We start from the raw sequence: 18,770 nt of genomic DNA, 5'->3' as shown, positions 1-18,770 counted from the left end.
TGGGTGAAAGGTCAATTTAATGCCTGGTTATACAAATTTAGCGTGTAGCGCGTTCCGCCTACACTTCAGAGTTGCTACCCTTTAAGGTGGCATAACACCTTGAAATAAAAGTTTGTTTTTTTTTTTAATAGGAGAACGAGCAGACGAACTTAAACTCATTTTCACATATCTTGTAAACTCTACCCTGAACTTCCTCCCTTTGGTGCGAAAAACTGTTTTCTGCTACTTTTAACCGCGACCCAGGGGTGGACAAGAACATTGAATTCGACCGATATGTTCAGAATTTCAGACAATTTCTCAAAATACAATAGGTGTACACTAAGCAAAATACAGCACATTTATTTAAATCCTAGTTAAATAAGGCCATTTTCCTCTGGCATTTTCATTAATTCTAAATTTAAATTGAGCAATGATATCCTGCGCATATCATCCTTCATATCGGATTTGGGAAGACAAAGCATGACACAATCTGAAAAGTACAAGTCGAGGTAGAGCGTAATTTTACTACGGTTTAAACCACGAGAGTAAAGTGTTATGCCGCGATCTTTGATTTGACCCAGCGTCAGGTATATATCAGGTTTGTAACCTCTCACCTTTGCCACCTCCAGACATCCGCCATTTTGTTTTGCGTCTTCGATGTCATCTCCGATTTGACGGGATTTTTAGGGAATTCTAGAAACCGTGAAAACTGCTACCAACCAAAGACCTACAGGTAAGGCCCGTAGTTGTCGCTTATGATTCCTGGTTTGTTCTTTCTCAGCGGTAACTTAGAATTAGAAGTGTGTTTTCTATAGGTAAAGTTGATCGGGAGGGGGGCATTTCAACTACTGGTAAATTGGCGGCAGTTATAATAATAATAATAATAGTAATAATATTAGTAAGATCGGGTGTATTTGCAGCCAGTAGGTACCCATTATGTTGAGTAATGAGGCTGATAAACGTGGTCGAGGCGTCTCCTCAGTACTTAGCTCCTTTGTATATTTGCTTGTCCACTCTTCTATTAACAAATTGTACAGTCTGTGCAGATGTCAACAACTGTGAGTGGGCAAAATTTAGGTATCAATGCTGCCTATACAGTCAAACCTGCCCGATCGGCCACCTCTTCTCAACGACCACCTGGCCATTTCGACCGCTTTTTCTCGGTCCCGATTTTTTTCCCATTGACGTAAGCATTAAACGACCTTTTCTCAACGACCACCTGGCCAACGCGACCTCGGCCCAAATCGGGACCCATAACGACCGCATCATTTTCAAAATTGAGGTTTTCATCGATTTTCTATGATTACTAGCGCGATTTTGTGCCCAAAATAGGCCAGTTTGCGTCGGATTTTGACTGCCATTACAATATTATGATAGCTAAAAGTGGATCTGAATAAAGTCAAGTCAAGTCAAGTCAAATAAGGATGGCGGCGGTCAATGGGTGGGTCAATCGGGCAGTCTACTGTAATATGAGAGGAAATTTCGTTGTAAGAAAATTCGACTTTAGTTGTTACAGAAGTTTTTTTCTTTTAAATCTATATCATTATGAAGTGAACGACTGCTGAAACGTATATAGCCTCATACTTTTTAAAGAAAGATCTGTGTAATGCTTTTGTCCAACTGTACTGTACATTCACCCTCGTGGGTAAGTACGCTATCGGGACGTACCGGGCATCGAATTCGAAAGGTGCACCGTAGTTATTTCAGATATGGCGATCAAGAACACAGCGACGCATGAAGGCTTGTATAGTAACTGACAGCATCAAAGTTCCCTTACTGTCTAAAACGTTAGTGTACAAATATTGAGCTTTAAAACACTGTATCGGATAAAAGCTCGATAAAAGCTTGGGGTTAAATTTACAATTTACAGTTTGCATCGGGCATGTTTTAAGTCGATACTCTTCTCAGCGACCACCTGCCCAAATCGACCGTTTTTTCCCGGTCCCCCGTGTCTTGGGCAGGTTTGACTGTACTTACCAACGGGAATCGTGGCAGAAATATCCTGTCAAATATCACCTACCTGAGTTTTAGAACATGAACATTGGTATGGTTGTCCGGCCTCTAAATTGTTTTGTGAAAGGAATACCAGTATATGCCGCCGCAGGCGTATATTTATTTCCTAGATCGAACCTATAGGTCATTGGCCTATACTGTTGTATCACTTAAAGATTTTGTAACTAGAAAAAACAACCGAATACCTAAAACGGGTCCACTACTTCGACTCTTTACCCATTTCTATTTTGTGAAATGTTTGTAAAAGATTTGTTTGAAGAAAAAAAAATCTTATCCGTGTTTTCTTACCACCATTTTAGACATGTCGGAGTTCACGTGTCTGCCGCCCAATCAAGAACCTAATGGGGAAGATACTGTAAACGAGATGCAAATCAAAGAGGAGACAAGAGACACTGAATGGCATGCGAAACAGGATAAACAAGAGAATGTGCTGCGTCAGGAAACGTACAGTGAGGACCAGGAGACCTACGACTACTTTGGCACAACCCAATTAACCGGGCATCCTCGGAACGAGACTCACAACAGTTGGGAGCAGACAACAAATACAGGACGGCAGCAGGCAGAGAAAAATGACATTCCGAACGACGGAATATGCGGTGTTAGAGCAGAAATGGAAGAGTCCAACTGTGAAATTTCTACTAGTGACCTGTGTTCTGGTCATCCTGGGCATGAGATGGACTGTAAAGAACACCCTGGGAAGGAGAGTGACAGCGGGGAGACCCAGACAACACACATGGGCCTGCAGCAGGAAACGTGTGACGTAAGATTTCCCCAACCTCAAAGTACATTAACCTCACAGGTACAGGAGACTATAGGCATTGTGGTTGAACGTACCGCTGACAAACCCTACCTATGTGGGGAGTGCGGGTACAGGACGGCTCGTAGACGCGTCTTATACGCACATATCAGAACACATACAGGGGAAAAGCCCTACAAGTGTGATCAGTGTGACTATTCTGCAGCACAGAAGTCTAATTTGAACCAACATTTAGCAAAACACAGTGGTGGTGAGAACCCCTACATTTTTAGGGAGTGTGGATACAGCACAGCTAACAAGTGTCACTTATCCCGACATATGAAAACTCATACAGGAGAAAAACCCTACAAGTGTGACCAGTGTGACTATTCTACAACACAGAAATCCACTTTGGACGCACATTTAGCAAAACACAGAGGGGAGAAACCCTACATGTGTGGGGAGTGTGGATACAGGGCCGCCTATAGGTCTAACTTATCAGTACACATGAGAACCCATACAGGGCAAAAGCCCTACAAGTGTAACCAGTGTGATTATTCTGCTGCACAGAAAGCTAATTTGGAGCAACATTTAAGACAGCACACTGGTGAAAAACCATACACGTGTAGCGAGTGTGGGTACAGGACAGCTAAGAAGTCTGACTTACCCATACATATGAGAACTCATACAGGAGAAAGACCCTACAAGTGTGACTATTGTGACTATTCTGCTGCACTGAAACGCACATTAAACAGACACCTTAGAAGGCACACTTCAAAGAAACACTAAATATGTCAGAAGCATTGGTACAGAATAGCTAAATTGTCAAATTAAACTGAGAATAGAGCTCGTACAGGTAAAAACTTTTTTTTAACGAAACGTCTGTAGATGCCGAGTGCCAGGTACTAGGTTTAAAAATTTGCAGCCTTTTGTTCATAGCAACATTTAATTATTTCCAAGATGCAGGTACTAAATGTATCTTAGTAGAATATATCTATGTATATGTCACAGGGGAGATTGGAATCCAGGGGAATTCGGAATCCTCCTAGGGGAGATTGGAATTCTTATGGAGTCCATTATGAGTTAGTGACTCAATGTTCTCAACCGTTTTTTCGAGTTAGCTATGTTGCATTATTTTTTTGGCATCCTTGCTATTGGCCATTTTTTTTCTGCCAGCTTCTTTGTGTGAAACTGACTAGATAGAAATGTAACTTGTCAAAAGAGTCAGTCTATTTTCCAAAACAATTTCATCTGAGGTTCTAATCTGAAGTTCTGGTAACTTAAAGGTCCTGGTAGAATTCCGGATTCTCCTCTATTACTAAATGTTTGAAAATGTAATGTTTTTTGAGTTATAGTGTAGGATATATAGACTCATATATATATATATATATATATATATATATATATATATATGAGGGCTAACAACCCCATGACCCACTGATGCTGGTAAAGATCTACATGAGAGGTAATTAGAAGACAACGTATGTCTGTATGTCCAAGATGTACACGGGTAAAATGAGTGTAAGTAAACCCAGTACTGTTGGTTAAGATTCATGTTGGTATTCGAAACGTTACAGTTAAGGGATTATACACAATAATGGGAGATAACTAAGATTTGGCACATGGGTGGGGGAGGGTTGATCGAGCACCGGCCACAGATGCATGTATATGAATATATGTATCTAATATGCATCTCATGGTTTTGTACTTGTAATGCGCATGTATCTATATAGCTATAAAGTGTTCAGCACTGAGGGCAGGCCGCTTGCTTGATTTTTCACCATTTGGCAAATCGTTTTATTTGTAAGTCACACGTCATAACCTAAAAGCTAAAGCAGAAAAACAGTTTTTCAAAAAAACGTCACCTTGCAATTCTTAGTCGACCTGCAATCACTGGCTTTTAAGATCAGGCATCACCTTGTTGACAAAATTATGCTGTATACGTTTACGTACTAACCAACGATATCGATAGATGAACGGTTCATCATGTTTGACCGATGTAAGTACTATTTTAATTTCCGTACGTCCCCGGTTCCCGTCTCGGATGTCTATTTATGCAAATTATGGCGACCCCGTCAGTTTACTTGCCTCCCTTTCCTTTACCAGTTTTCCTTTCGTCTTATCATAGATTAGAAAATATGTTCTAGAAAAAAATTTTGTTCAGCATCTTGAACATGCGTGTTTGTGTGTGTCTGTGACGGATGCACTGTTATTCATTATCAATATTTTTCATAGAGTTTAACAGTTCTAATAAAATGCAATTCTAATAAACAGTACTAGGCGACGTTTTTGATACATGAGAATACGTGTTGTGTTTTTTTTACAGATGCCGTGTTAGGAAAATTTATATTTGCATGTAGAAAGTGTTGAGCACCATGATATGTCGAACAAGTTTGGTGTTTTGCATTTAGGAAAATATGCATGTATGTGTGTCTATATGTGAGCGAATTAATGTATGAGTTTGCTTAGGTCATACTGATTTGATAATATAGATGGTATGAAATACAGTCGCGAGCATGAAATAAACAGAAATATCGGGCCAGAAAAGATTCAAATGAAGCAACGAAATCAAATAAACATATGTTTAAATCTGTTTCAGGACAGGCTTACCAAATTGCAGTCAGAAACATTCACAAAATATATGACAAATAAAGAGCCATTTTGTCGTTCGGCTAAAATCAGCCAAACAACATGGCAGTGCAAAAACGTCCGGAGGATTGTTTCCGACATCATCAAGAAGCATTCAGAATTATCCAATAATCTCTTCATTCTTCTTACTGCTGATGGACTGTATTGAATCCAACTGTACCACAAGTGCCGGGGATGTTTGGGGTCGCTGATTCTAGTCGTATCGGGGTGACGACGGGTCATTGACCGCCTTACGTGAGCTGGATTTCACATACGTCAATCACACAAAGGGTCTACCATTTACGTTATACTAAAAATAGGTTGTGCGGGTTTATCTCGATCAAGACACAGGTAACGTTATACATATAGTGTTTATCTACACTATCTATCTAAGAAAACGCAATTAAATCTAATATCATATTACACAAAAATACACAAATAACCATAAAGATGAACAACTGTCTTCGTCTGATATATTTTGAATCGCGATCGTCCAGGGCTTAACCCCTTCTAGACAAGGGGGAGGGGGGTATAAAAGTGTCTGCGTCAACTTTGACGTCATATAACTACCGAACGACGTGTGCTAGGACTATGAAACTTGATGACTTTTCCTAAAATATTGTTCTCAATAACTCTGCGAAAAATTCTGAGTTTATTCTTTTTTGTGTTGCCATGGCAGTGGGTTCCTGACAGGCATATTTCACCAAATTTACTCTCTATTTCAGTTTTAATTATAGGATTTCATGGTTTCATTACAAGACCACACCTGTTTATCTATATTATTAACATCCTGTGTAATTTGAATTTACATTTCTATTAAAATATCTATAATTTATGGTAATTTGATGACGTAATGGGTCAAAATCCAAGGTGTCGGACAATGTCATTATCAACAGTAAATACATGTTATTTCTATTCAAATTCTGTCAAGACCTTTTATTTTCTTACAAAATACAATCACTTGTACCTTTTTAGTCCACTTGTATTTGGTTTTGAGGTTATATGAAAAAAAGAAACCTAATTTAGAAAATTAAACATTGTCGATCCAAGATGGCGGACAAATGACGTCATTTTATGACGTCATATAGGCGTCAGTGTCGTCGTCATTGGCAACAAAAGACTTGGCACACTTTGACAGCAATAAGGGACACTTTATAGTTATCGTTTTGTTTAATACCTTTAGTTATAGCGGATATTTAATATTTAGACGATTTTTGCCCAAAATATGACATTATGACGTCATTATTACGTCACATTACGTCATAACGATACCGAAATTACAGGAAATATAAAACTTTGCCAGTGCATCATTCCCTCTGAATTTGGTGATCGTAACTTAAGCCGTTTTGAAATTACGAATTGGGGTCAAAAGAGCCCAAGGCTCCAGCCCCCGGCTCCAGGAATAAAAAAAAAATGTTCTAGATAAATTTAATCTATGCTTTGCAAGAATCGACAAGCACAGTTTTCAGCATCAACCACAGAAATTTATTTTCAAGTTCTCCCATGGCCTACATGATACACTACGTATACAATTCCAACGTTCCACCTACGCATGCAATACATAAGTACGTACAATGAGTACTTAACATTCACAAAGTTCCTAACGGACGAATCAGTAAGCTTAACATCATATTTTTGAGAATCCACGGCTACATAAAACAATACAAAACTATTAATGTTGCCAGGTGGTAGTGCGTGCCTTCCTGCGTCCACGAGCAGTGTGTTTCTGGAAAGAATTTCTCCAAATCCATAGCATAGAACAATGATGAATGGGATATCATTAGATCATAGAAATTACGTATGAATAACGAATTATTTATCAAAGTTCGTGTGTTGTATCGAGTAACGAGTACGTATTTTTGGCGAATGTAAAGATATTCTGGGTCAGAATATGTGGTAGATTCTGTAAAGGTCGTATTTTGAATCTGACAACATCCGTATCAGATACGATCGTAAATGCGGCTATGTCGAAAATCCTTGTTTTCGTATTTTGTAGAATTTCCGGTTAAGGTTCCGAATAAAAAAAATCCGATGTTCGGATCTGTTAAGGATTTATAGAAAAACGGAAATAATACTATCATCCTCAAAACCTTATTTTCGGATTCTGTCGTAATAACGGTTCCGATGTTCGGATTTGTTACGGATTCCTTGTTGGCTTCACAAAAAATACAGACAGAATACGGTTACGTATATGTCGAAAATCCTTGATTTCGGATTTTGTCGGATTTGAGGTTTCGAATAACGGAATCCGATGTTCGGATTTGTCACTGATTCACAGAAAAAGACAAAACAACAAAAATACGGTTCCGTATTTGTCAAAATCCATATTTTTGGATATTCGTCGTTTTCAGTTTCCGGGTAACTGTTTCCGATGTTCGGATTTGTAGCGAAGACGTTGTCGGATTCGCCTGCATTCGCCTGTATTCGCCAAAAATACGGAGAAATACATATAATTACTCACCAGGATTCCAGTTCATTTCGTAAAGTGGTTGCTATCCGGCATGGTGTCTTGTTATCAACCTTAGGCCACAGAATTGTATGGATAACATCAGCGCGCGCAATAATTTTCGTCTGATTTCAGAAAGAAAAAAAAAAGAATTTTTTTCCCTTCTTAGATGGTCAACATGATAAGAAATTACTAAAGTGGGCAAATATGTTGTGTTGTAGGCTAAATGTTGTACTTGTAGAAGTGACACTAGCCAGGTAGCCATGACTGTAGTTATAAAAGCGAAGCTAAAAATTTAGTTAGATAGTTGTAAAAGTGGCCCCAATATGGAAGCCATGAGTGTTTTTCCCATGTTGGTAAGTGATACCAGTCTACCACACTAGTGTCACCTGTACTACACTAGTACACGTCTTGAGCACAGAAATGAATACCTTGTAGGACGTGATACCATGTTACGTCACTTCACTTCTTTTTGTTTACGTTTAGTGCGTATATTTGGAAAATTTAGCAATCTTGTTATTTTTACCCATCTTGTTTTTTTCCCGCCCTATCTCACTAGTTTTGCCGTCTGCTTAGTATGTCATCCATAAAATATACTTGCTATGGCCTTATGTAGTGAATCAAAGAATAGATAATAACAAAGCAAAGAAAAGGCAAGACGAAGTTTTAATCGATCAATCCTTGTTTTATTTGCAAAATCATGCCCGAAGGCTAATTGCATGTACAATCTCAAACACTAAGAATAGAAGATACACAACACTAGGGTCTAATCCACTATATGGTACAAATGATGCTATTGTCGGGTTTGACTTCTTCTTTGAAGGCAGTGGTTAATGGACTGCTCCACGTTCTGTATAATGATTGGAGTTTGTGCTTTTAGTTGAAAGATATCATTTTGGTGATGGTAAAAGCTCGGTGAAATTGTGGCAACTGTTTGAAATAATCTGTTTCTTTCAGCTTCATTATCTGTACACTATTCCTCTAATCCATCTATGAGTTTAATTTCTTTGTTCTTCATCAGCTTTTTCTGTAACTTTGAAGTCCAAACATTTTTTCCAAACTTCGTGATTATTTTTGTTGATTCCTTGGACTTAACATTGAATAACACCGACCGGTGTAAGCGAAGTTTTGTAGTGAGTGAAGAACCTTGTCCAAATGGTACCCAACTGGTCCAAGACCGACGGTCGGGATAGCAGGCGTAGGTATTAGCCACGACGTTATCCATATTGTCGGCTATAATGGGGCAGGGGGCGTGGTAATCGTAGTGCTGCAGTATTCTGGCAGCCGCTAAGCGTTCTTAAAGAGAGCGGTGTTGGGGAATGTCGATGTTTCTTTTTTCTTTTTTTTTGTTTCTTTGTTTGTAACCTTCGTGTTTTGCTGCCACATGGTTGTCCAAAGTGGATTTCTGTGCTGCCGAATAGTCGCACAGGTCACACTTGTAGGGCTTCTCGCTAGTATGGATTCTCATATGCCTGGATAAGGTATATTTCTGAGTTGTCCTGTGCCCACACTCCCCACACATGTATGGCTTCTCACCAGTGTGCCTTGCTAGATACCTGTCCAGAGTGGATTTCACAGCAGCAGAATAGTCGCACTGGTCACACTTGTAGGGCTTCTCCCTAGTATGAGTTCTCATATGCCTGGATAACTTAGACTTTTGATTTGTTCTGAACCCACACTCCCCACACATGTAGGGTTTCACACCAGTGTGTTTTACTGCAATATGGTTGTCAACAGTGGCCTTTCCTGCTGCAGTATAGTCACAATGGTCACACTTGTAGGGTTTTTCTCCGGTATGAGTTCTCATATGTCTGGATAGCGTACACCTCTGAACTGCCCTATATCCACAGTCATCGCACATGTAGGGTTTATCACCTGTGTGTTTTGCTGCTACATGGAGGTCAAGGTTGGGTTTCTGCGCTGCAGAAAAGTCGCACTGGTCACACTTGTAGGGTTTTTCTCCTGTATGGGTTCTCATATGTTGAAACAAAGAAAACTTCCGAGCAGTCCCGAACCCACAACTGTCACACATGTAGGGTTGTTCACCAGTATGCATTGCTGTCACATGACGATTCAAACTGTATTTATACGCTGCAGAATAGTCACACTGGTCGCACTTGTAGGGTTTTTCTCCAGTATGGGTTCTCATATGTTGGGATAAGGCTGACCTGTAAGCTGTCCTGTACCCACACTCCCCACACATGTAGGGTTTCTCACCGGTGTGTTTTCCTGCAATATGCTCTTCTAATGTGGGTTTCCGTGCAGCAGAATAATTACACTGGTCACACCTGTATGGTTTCTCACCTGTATATGTTCTCATATGCACAGAAAAGTTAGTATTTCGAGCTGTGCTGAAGCCAGACTCCTCACAAGTGAAGTGTTTCTCACTAGAGTTCTTGATACCTTGTGCTGCTGTCTGGTTTTCAGCAATGCTTGTTTTGCTGTCGCAGTCAACCAGCGGAACCTCAGTGAGGGACGCATCGTAACAGTTCTGCTCCACTTTGGTGTGAGACCCATGTCCTGCTGTTGCCATGTCTTAACTAAAATAATGAAGAAATCATTTTAAATAACTCATCGTGATATTTGAGCATTAAATCAATCCGAAAACTTCAACCCAAGTTTGGCATGTTTAAAAAAAGAAATATATATATTTTTCATACTTTTCTTAGGTAGAGAAACGTCAGCAAATTCCTTGTCAGCCCTTTCAATCTAGTACGCAACCCGTTAATTTAGCTCAGAACCTTTCTTATATCAAATAGAATTAATTCTACCCAAAAGGGAAAAATTCAGGAATTCTGGTTATCAGACAACCAAGTGCTGTAGTACATGAATACAGTATGTTTCTGGAATAAAATTATAGCTGACCCTTTAGCTATACTAAATTCAAATTCGATGCACACAACAGGTGCAGTAAAGAAACGGGGGGAAATCTTGATAGTAGATGATATACAATAATTAAACCTTTCCCCGCAACTTGAAACATTGAAAAAGAGTCCAGCCCCCGGATACGTCATTCCTTGCTTTCAAAGATCACCTCGAGGCTATTTCCGGTGAGGGGTGCGTAGGACGTATGACGACCTGGCTAACTAACTGTTAAATATATCGTACAATCCCTAACAAGAAAATACGCGTACGCCCTCCGAAGTCTTCACGGCTAATTTAACAGGCAACCATCGAAGGACAATGGGCATAAACAATGATGTGATAAAACGTCCTTGGTGTGAAATATCCCCACCTGCTCCTCGCGTGCCAACAGATCTGTGATAACTGGCTACTTTGCATGGGAATCGACCAAGAGGGCGAGTTTTCTTTTTTTATTGCAACATATACATGTGGGCGACTCACTCAAGTCGTAACTTATAATATTATTGCTGCCACCGAAAATAATTACAACAAATAAGCAAAGCAAAAATCAACCATGAAATAAAAAGATATGAACATAGGATATGATATTAAGGTCCCATTGATGTATTACTCCGAGTGGGTAATAAAAGAGATTCGAGCCAATATTTTTTACGGCGGCATAAGATAGTATCATAAGCTGGGGGAAGTTTAGCCTACAGAGGAGTTTTATTTCACCGCCGGCTAAACTTCTCCCCCAGCTTATAAAAAATATCTTATGCCACCGCAAGATCTGCTTATAAATTAGGTCTTACCTGCCTTCTAATGATGTTTTCTTTTCGTGTAAACCGGGACGCTGCAGCTTTATCTTTCTGTCGTACCGTGGGGTCAGAGGTGAAGGTGAAGCAGGTCAAAGGTGAATTAACCCACTTTCCCAGAATGCATTTTTTGTCTCCTGCCATCACGTTAGAGGGAATGTCAAAGACTCAACAAAAGACGCTTGTTTATGGGTGAGAAATATAAAAATTAACCTTTCTACATGTACGGTTATAGAGCACTGAACAAAGCCCTGGCGCGGAACATAACACTCAGAGAGTGCATACTAAATTATTCATTTATCCTGAATAACAAATCGTCCTCATCATATTTACGCACTAAGTGGTTATTACACTAATCATTCATGAATATATGAATCATTTTAAAGATTACAAACAACAAATATCAAAATTGTATATTGCGAACAGGAAAGATTAATCTGAGTCCTCAATTTTACTTACTCCTATGTATTTTTTTCCTGAATTATCGGAAAACTTTGCTTCATAAATAGCTTGTTCGTTTCACCTGTTTAATGTGTAACTGGCGAATTTACAGGAATTTGTTCTTCCATAGTCTTCAATGGGTTTCGAAATGACGTACGCAAAGGGCGATCGCATGTATTTTTGGTTTCGCCCCCAACCCAATTATTTCCACAATGTTCACATCATAATCATTCTATCTACATTCTATAGAATACCGAACAAAGCTCTTGGAGAGGCATATCACTCAGGAAGTGAATGATAAATTATCTATCATTTATCAATAATAAAGTATCTTTGAGGGCACTGGTCAAGCAGATAAACATATGAGTTAACTTTGAAACTTCATTCAGAAAATACCTTGCAGCCCGAGGCTGAATTTGGTTTTTGGCTTTTGAGGCCCTCCACTTCTTAGTCTTATAACTCTCGAATTAGCGAAAATTATGCATATCCAATTATGAACTATATTCCTAATAACATAAGATTATATTTATGGGGAAAAAAAGCAGTAATTTATCAAATAAGCGTGAAAAATATATTGTTAGAACCAAAAGTAGCGATTTTGGGCAAAACTGCCTGTCTACAACCTTTTGCCATGGCAACAAGAAAAAAGGAGAATTTACTAAACTTCTTGAAATTGTTGCCAACAATATGTTAAAGGTCTACTACGCAGTTTTTTGCGCTTCAAACTGAAAACAAAAAATCCATTTTCCGGCCATTTCTTTATATAGTTAGTTGAATCAAGCCTACCACGTTACGGAACACTATTCAAGGCATGTCAGGAGTCGATATTTTTCCCGTGCAAGCGCGTTTGAAAACCTGGGATTCTGCACGCCCACGCTGGGTTTCAGCCATTTTGTTTCTTCCCGACGAAATCCGAGTAGTCCCGAGTCTGCCCGAGCCTACCCGGAGATTGGTCACATGGTTCACCGTGACCTTTCACGCACCCAGAACTCACCGGAGATTCCCGACCAATAACCGTTGATGATTAATTCTTCTTTGAATTCTCACCAGTGCCTAACTAGGGGGGTCAACAAGTTACAGCACGCGTAGGACGAAATGTTTGTAGGCTAATTCTCTACGTTGCAAACGTGAAATAATGACACAAAAGTGTCAAAAAGTAGTAGTAAATCTGAGATTTCTTAGTTCTAGAATATTTCAAATTTGAGCGCAAAAAACTGCGTAGTAGACCTTTAAGAAAACTCATAAAATTTTGTGACTCTAACATAAGCCGTTCTGGCGTTATGCAACATCGAAGTTGGCACAGGCCTCAAAAGCAACCCACCCTCGGGTATGAATAGGGTTAAGTTAATACAATACATGCCGTACCTAAAATCTTGTAGTGATGCACACGGTAACATTGTATATAATAGATACGTATATAATAAAATATGATTAAAACTGTCTTATTTAAACACGATCAAAACACCAGATAGTAAGGGACAAGGAGTATTGCGTACTGCATTCAATTTCTGAACACATGTGCATTATTTTCATATAAGCAAAAACAAACTATTGACAGAAAAATCGCAGATCGTGCAGTTATGCCAAATTGACGCTAATTTTTTTCCTTTCAACAAGAATTCTCCCATACACTACATACCTACTACCTACCTCCCTAGTCCCTACCTACCTATACCCTACATAGTGCGTCTTTTTAATTCAATTGTAAGTAATTTGGCACCATAGCCATTTTCAAAGCCATATGGGCAATGGAATGTCATCCACTGCATCTAGAGCAAGGTAATTAAAGTCGGAGTCCAACCCCTCCTTTTACTGCCTTTTTATACCTTTCCCAAATGTAATCATCTAACCATCACAGTTGTACGTTTTTTTCCCTCCTGTATGGGTTCTCATATGTTTTGATATCTGAGCATTTTGAACTGTCCTGTACCCACACACTCCACACATGTAGTTTTTCTCACCGGTGTGTCTCCTGAGATGGAAGTTCAAGCACGACTTATTAACTGCGGAATAGTTACACTACACATTTGTAGGGTCTTTCTCCTGTATGGGTTCTCATGTGTTGGGCTAAGAGAGACTTTCGAGTTACCTGTACCCACACTCCCCACAGATGTAAGTTTATCACTGCTGTGTTTTACTAGAAGACTAGTTAGATTGCTCAAACTTGTAGGGTTTTCAAAACTTTTCTCCTTTGTAGGCTTTTGTAACGGTGTGTTTTGCTAAATGACGATCCAAGTTGGATTTCCGTGCAGCAGAATAGTTGCACTGGTCACACTGGTATGGTTTTTCTCCGGTATGGGTTCTCATATGGTAGGACAAACCACACCTTTGAGCTGCTCTGTACCCACACTCCCCGCATATGTATGGTTTCGCACCTGTATGAATTACTAGGTGGTTTTTCAAATTGGATTTATTCGCTGCAGAATAGTCACACTGGTCACAATTGTAGGGTTTTTCTCCTGTATGCGTTCTCCAATGTTCAGATAGGCTAGATTTCCGAGCAGTCCTGTATCCACACTCCCCACACATAAAGGGTTTGTCGCCTGTGTGTCTTGCTGCTATATGGTTGTCAAAAGTTAGTTTCTGTGCTGCAGAATAGTCACATCGGTCACATTTGTAGGGTCTTTCACCTGTGTGGTTTGTCATATGTTTGGACAAGTTAGATTTATGAGCCGTCCTGTACCCACACTCCCCACACATGTAGGGTTTCTCACCAGTGTGTCTTAATGCTATATGAATGTTCAAATGTCCTTTCTGTGCTGCAGAATAGTCACATCGGTCACATTTGTAGGGTCTTTCGCCTGTATGGGTTCTCATGTGTTGGGACAATCTAGACTTCATACCTGTCACGTAACCACAGAATCCACACATGTAGGGTCTATCACCAACGTTGTTTAAGCTGACTTTCTTTGCTGCCATTACGTCTTCTGCGTCGTTTGTTTTGCTGTCAGAGGCAACATGAGAAACCCCGGTGGGAGACCCGACATTGGTTTCGTTGGGAGCCTGACGTTTTATGGTTGCCATGTCCAACCTAAAGACAAACAGAAAACAGGAAAAATTAAAACTTGACACTGAAAATAGAACATTTCTAGTTCCAACTTAATCATAGGATTTTTCCTCTACACATTACATCGACTTTGAACTCCACAAATTACGACCTACTTTAATGTGTATAGCGTGTATATAGTGATCATTTGTATTGTTTTGTCCAGCAGGCCTGGCTCTTTGTAATAGCTTTACGTTATTTGTATAAACTTCTACGTAGTATTCCCATATTAGATCATATTAAGTGCTGAGTAAGAATGGTGCCGACTTGTCTTAAACTATGTGCCGAGTTGTTCCAGATGCCGAGTTGTTCCAGATGCCGAGTTGTAACCTAGTCCGTAAGAAGTCCGTAATAGAACCGACATAACAGTTCAGACTATTTTCGTTGGGTGACCGAGGTTCCACGGTTGCCATGTCCAACTTAAAGACAAAAAACCCAAAGACGAAATTAATTAACGAAATACAAGGAAAATTCAAACCTGACACCGACAATAGAGCATTTCGAGTTCCAACTTGATCAGGCCATAGAATCTTTTCTCTACACATTAAGACCGACTTCAATGTGAGTAGTGGCTATGCAGTGATCCTTTGTATTCGCCAAGGCCATGCCAGTAATTATTGCAAGGCTGGCTCTTTGTAGGCAGATGTTTCGTGTAAGACATCACGAAATCGCCGGCAAGCGCAGCCAGGCATGCGGGAGTCTGTAGGGTTCCATGCCCGATCGCGCCGTCCATGTGTACGCTACATCATCACGATGTACGCGTCGATAACGTCACGAAATTGTCAGCCAGCGCAGTCAGGGATGCGGGGGCCTGTCGGGGCCCGTGTCCGTTCGCGCCGTCCGTGTGTTCGCTACATCATCACGATGTACGCGTCGATAACGTCACGAAATTGTTGGCAAGCGCAGGCAGGGATGTGGGGCCTATCAAGGTCCATACCCGATCGCGCAGTACATGTGAAAGGCGCATCATCGCGTAAAATATATTGTACATGGCCGTTCCTACTGGTGTACGTATTACACTATATATATATATGGTCTAAAATGCCCTGTAGTATTGTAGTAGGTCTTGCCGCTACAAGGGTATCGGGGCATACCACTGCTCGTGAACGGGACTACCTGGCCTTTCAGCCGTAGAAGATACTGTGGTTGACTGTTTCGACTGGTTCGACATTATACGGATGGTCTAAAATGCCCTGTAGTATTGTAGTATTGTAGTAGGTCTTGCCGCTGTAGGGCTAGCGGGGTACACCGCTGCTCACGTACGGGACGACCTGGGCTTTCAGCCGTAGAAGATATTGTGGTTGATCATTTCGACTGGTGTGACAATATACGGGTGGTCTAAAATGCCCTGTAGTATTGTAGTAGTTCTTGCCGCTGTAAGGCTAGCGGGGTGCACCGCTGCTCACGTACGGGACTACCTGGCCTTTCATGTCGTAAAAGATATTAAGTTGACCGTTCCTACTGATGTATTACATTAAACAGATGGTCTAAAATGCCCTGTAGTATTGGAGTAGGTCTTGCCGCTACGGGGGTAGCAGGGCACGCCACTGTTGGTTTACGGGACGACCTGGGCTTTCAGCCGTAGAATATATTGTGGTTGGCCGTTTCGACTAGTGTGACATTATACGGATGGTCTAAAATGCCCTGTAGTATTGTAGTATTGTAGTAGGTCTTGCCGCTATAAGGGTATCGGGGCATGCCACTTCTCGTGTACGGGACGACCTGGCCTTTCATGTCGTAAAGATATTGAGGTTGACCGTTCCTACTGATGTATTACATTATACATATGGTCTGAAATACCCTGTAGTAGTGTAGTATTGTAGTAGGTCTTGCCACTACAAGGGTATCGGAACATGCCACTTCTCGTGTAAGGGACGACGTGGGCTTTCAGCCGTAGAAGATATTGTGGTTGATCGATTCGACTGGTGTGAAATTATACGGATGGTCTAAAATGCCCTGTAGTATTGTAGTATTGTAGTAGGTCTTGCCGCTATAATAGAAGGGCAGATGTTTCATGTAAGACATCACGAAATCGCCGGCAAGCGCAGCCAGGCTTGCGGGGGTCTGTCGGGGTCGATGCCCGATCGCGCCGTACATGTGTACGCTACATCATCACGATGTACGCGTCGATAACGTCATGATATTGTCGGCAAGCGCAGCCAGGGATACGGGGGCCTGTCGGGGCCCGTGCCCGATCGCGCCGTCCATGTGTACGCTACATCATCACGATGTACGCGTCGATAACGTCATGATATTGTCGGCAAGCGCAGCCAGGGATACGGGGGCCTGTCGGGGCCCGTGCCCGATCGCGCCGTCCATGTGTACGCTACATCATCACGATGTACGTGTCGATAACGTCACGAAATTGTTGGGAAGCGCAGCCAGGGATGCGGGGCCCATCAAGGTGCATGCCCGATCGCGCAGTACATGTGACAGGCGCATCATCGCGTATAAGATGTTGTGCATGGCCGTTTCTACTGGTGTATTACACTATACATATGGTCTAAAATGCCCTGTAGTATTGTAGCAGGTCTTGCCGCTACAAGGGTATCGGGGCATGCCACTGCTCGTGTGCGGGATGACCTGGGCTTTCCGCCGTAGAAGATATTGTGGTTGATCGTTACGACTGGTGTGACATTGTACGGATGGTCTTAAATGCCCTGTAGTATTGTAGTATTGTAGTAGATCTTGCCGCTGTGAGGCTAGCGGGGTACACCGCTGCTCACGTACGGGGCGACCAGGCCTTTCATGCCGTAAAAGATATTGAGATTGACCGTTTCTACTGATGTATTACATTATACGTATGGTCTAAAATGCCCTGTAGTAGTGTAGTATTGTAGTAGGTCCTGCCGCTACAAGGGTAACGGGGCACGCCACTGCTGGTGTACGGGACGACCTGGCCTTTCAGCCGTAGAAGATATTGTGGTTGGTCGCTTCGACTGGTGTGACATTATACGGAAGGCCTAAAAGGCCCGGTAGTAGGATAGAATTGAAGTAGATCTTACGGTTACGAGGTTAACGGGCAATGTCACTTCTCGTGTACGGGACGACTTGGGCTTTCACCCGTGGAAGATATCGTGTTTGCCCGTTTCGACGGGTGTGACATGATCCGGAAAGCTAAAATGCCCTGTAGTATTGTAGTATTGTAGTAGATCTTGCCGCTTCGAGGGTAGCGGGGCATGTCACTTCTCGTGTACGGGACGACCTGGGCTTTCAGCCGTAGAAGATATTGTGGTTGATCGTTTCGACTGGTGTGACATTATACGGAAGGACTAAAATGCCCTGTAGTATTGTAGTATTGTAGTAGGTCTTGCCGCTACGAGGGTAGCGGGGCATGTCACTTCTCGTGTACGGGACGACCTGGGCTTTCAGCCGTAAAAGATATTGTGGTTGGCCGTTTCGACTGGTGTGACATTATACGGAAAGCTAAAATGCCCTGTAGTATTGTAGTATTGTAGTAGATCTTGCCGCTTCGAGGGTAACGGGGCATGTCACTTCTCGTGTACGGGACGACCTGGGCTTTCAGCCGTAGAAGATATTGTGGTTGATCGTTTCGACTGGTGTGACATTATACGGAAGGACTAAAATGCCCTGTAGTATTGTAGTAGGTCTTGCCGCTACGAGGGTAGCGGGGCATGTCACTTCTCGTGCACGGGACGACCTGGGCTTTCAGCCGTAAAAGATATTGTGGTTGGCCGTTTCGACTGGTGTGACATTATACGGAAGGACTAAAATGCCCTGTAGTAGTGTAGTATTGTAGTAGATCTTGCCGCTACGAGGGTAGCGGGGCATGTCACTTCTCGTGTACGGGACGACCTGGGC

At 41.5% G+C, this 18,770-nt stretch overlaps 2 protein-coding genes across 2 annotated transcripts; one reads left to right on the top strand and one right to left on the bottom strand.

Annotated features, from left to right (window-relative positions):
• The first annotated feature begins 574 nt into the window (after positions 1-574).
• Positions 575-4,061, top strand: LOC118416529 (gastrula zinc finger protein XlCGF57.1-like). Its single transcript, XM_035821660.1, has 2 exons — positions 575-712; positions 2,292-4,061. Exon 2 carries the CDS (start codon positions 2,294-2,296, stop codon positions 3,515-3,517), a length of 1,224 nt encoding a protein of 407 aa, XP_035677553.1. The 5' UTR covers positions 575-712; positions 2,292-2,293; the 3' UTR covers positions 3,518-4,061.
• Positions 4,062-9,099: 5,038 nt separating this feature from the next.
• Positions 9,100-15,662, bottom strand: LOC118415477 (zinc finger protein 665-like). The gene is made up of 3 exons (XM_035820132.1): positions 15,613-15,662; positions 14,405-14,933; positions 9,100-10,338 (listed from the first exon to the last, which is right to left on the bottom strand). The coding sequence occupies exons 1-3, from the start codon at positions 15,660-15,662 to the stop codon at positions 9,100-9,102; spliced, it is 1,818 nt and encodes a 605-aa protein (XP_035676025.1).
• Positions 15,663-18,770: the final 3,108 nt, after the last annotated feature.

This window comes from Branchiostoma floridae, chromosome 5, assembly GCF_000003815.2.
Source record: "Branchiostoma floridae strain S238N-H82 chromosome 5, Bfl_VNyyK, whole genome shotgun sequence".
NCBI lineage: Eukaryota > Metazoa > Chordata > Leptocardii > Amphioxiformes > Branchiostomatidae > Branchiostoma > Branchiostoma floridae.
This window is presented reverse-complemented; position numbering and strand designations above follow the sequence as displayed.

Coding starts and splice junctions, on each gene's coding strand:
- LOC118415477 (XM_035820132.1), bottom strand. CDS start 15,662: ATGGAACCCTACAGACTCCCGCATGCCTGGCTGCGCTTGCCGGCGATT. Junction 14,934..15,612: donor CTGCGCTTGCCGGCGATTTC/GTGATGTCTTAC, acceptor GTTTGTCTTTAG/GTTGGACATGGCAACCATAA. Junction 10,339..14,404: donor GGGAGTGTGGATACAGGACT/GCTCGGAAATCT, acceptor TATTTTAGTTAA/GACATGGCAACAGCAGGACA.
- LOC118416529 (XM_035821660.1), top strand. CDS start 2,294: ATGTCGGAGTTCACGTGTCTGCCGCCCAATCAAGAACCTAATGGGGAA.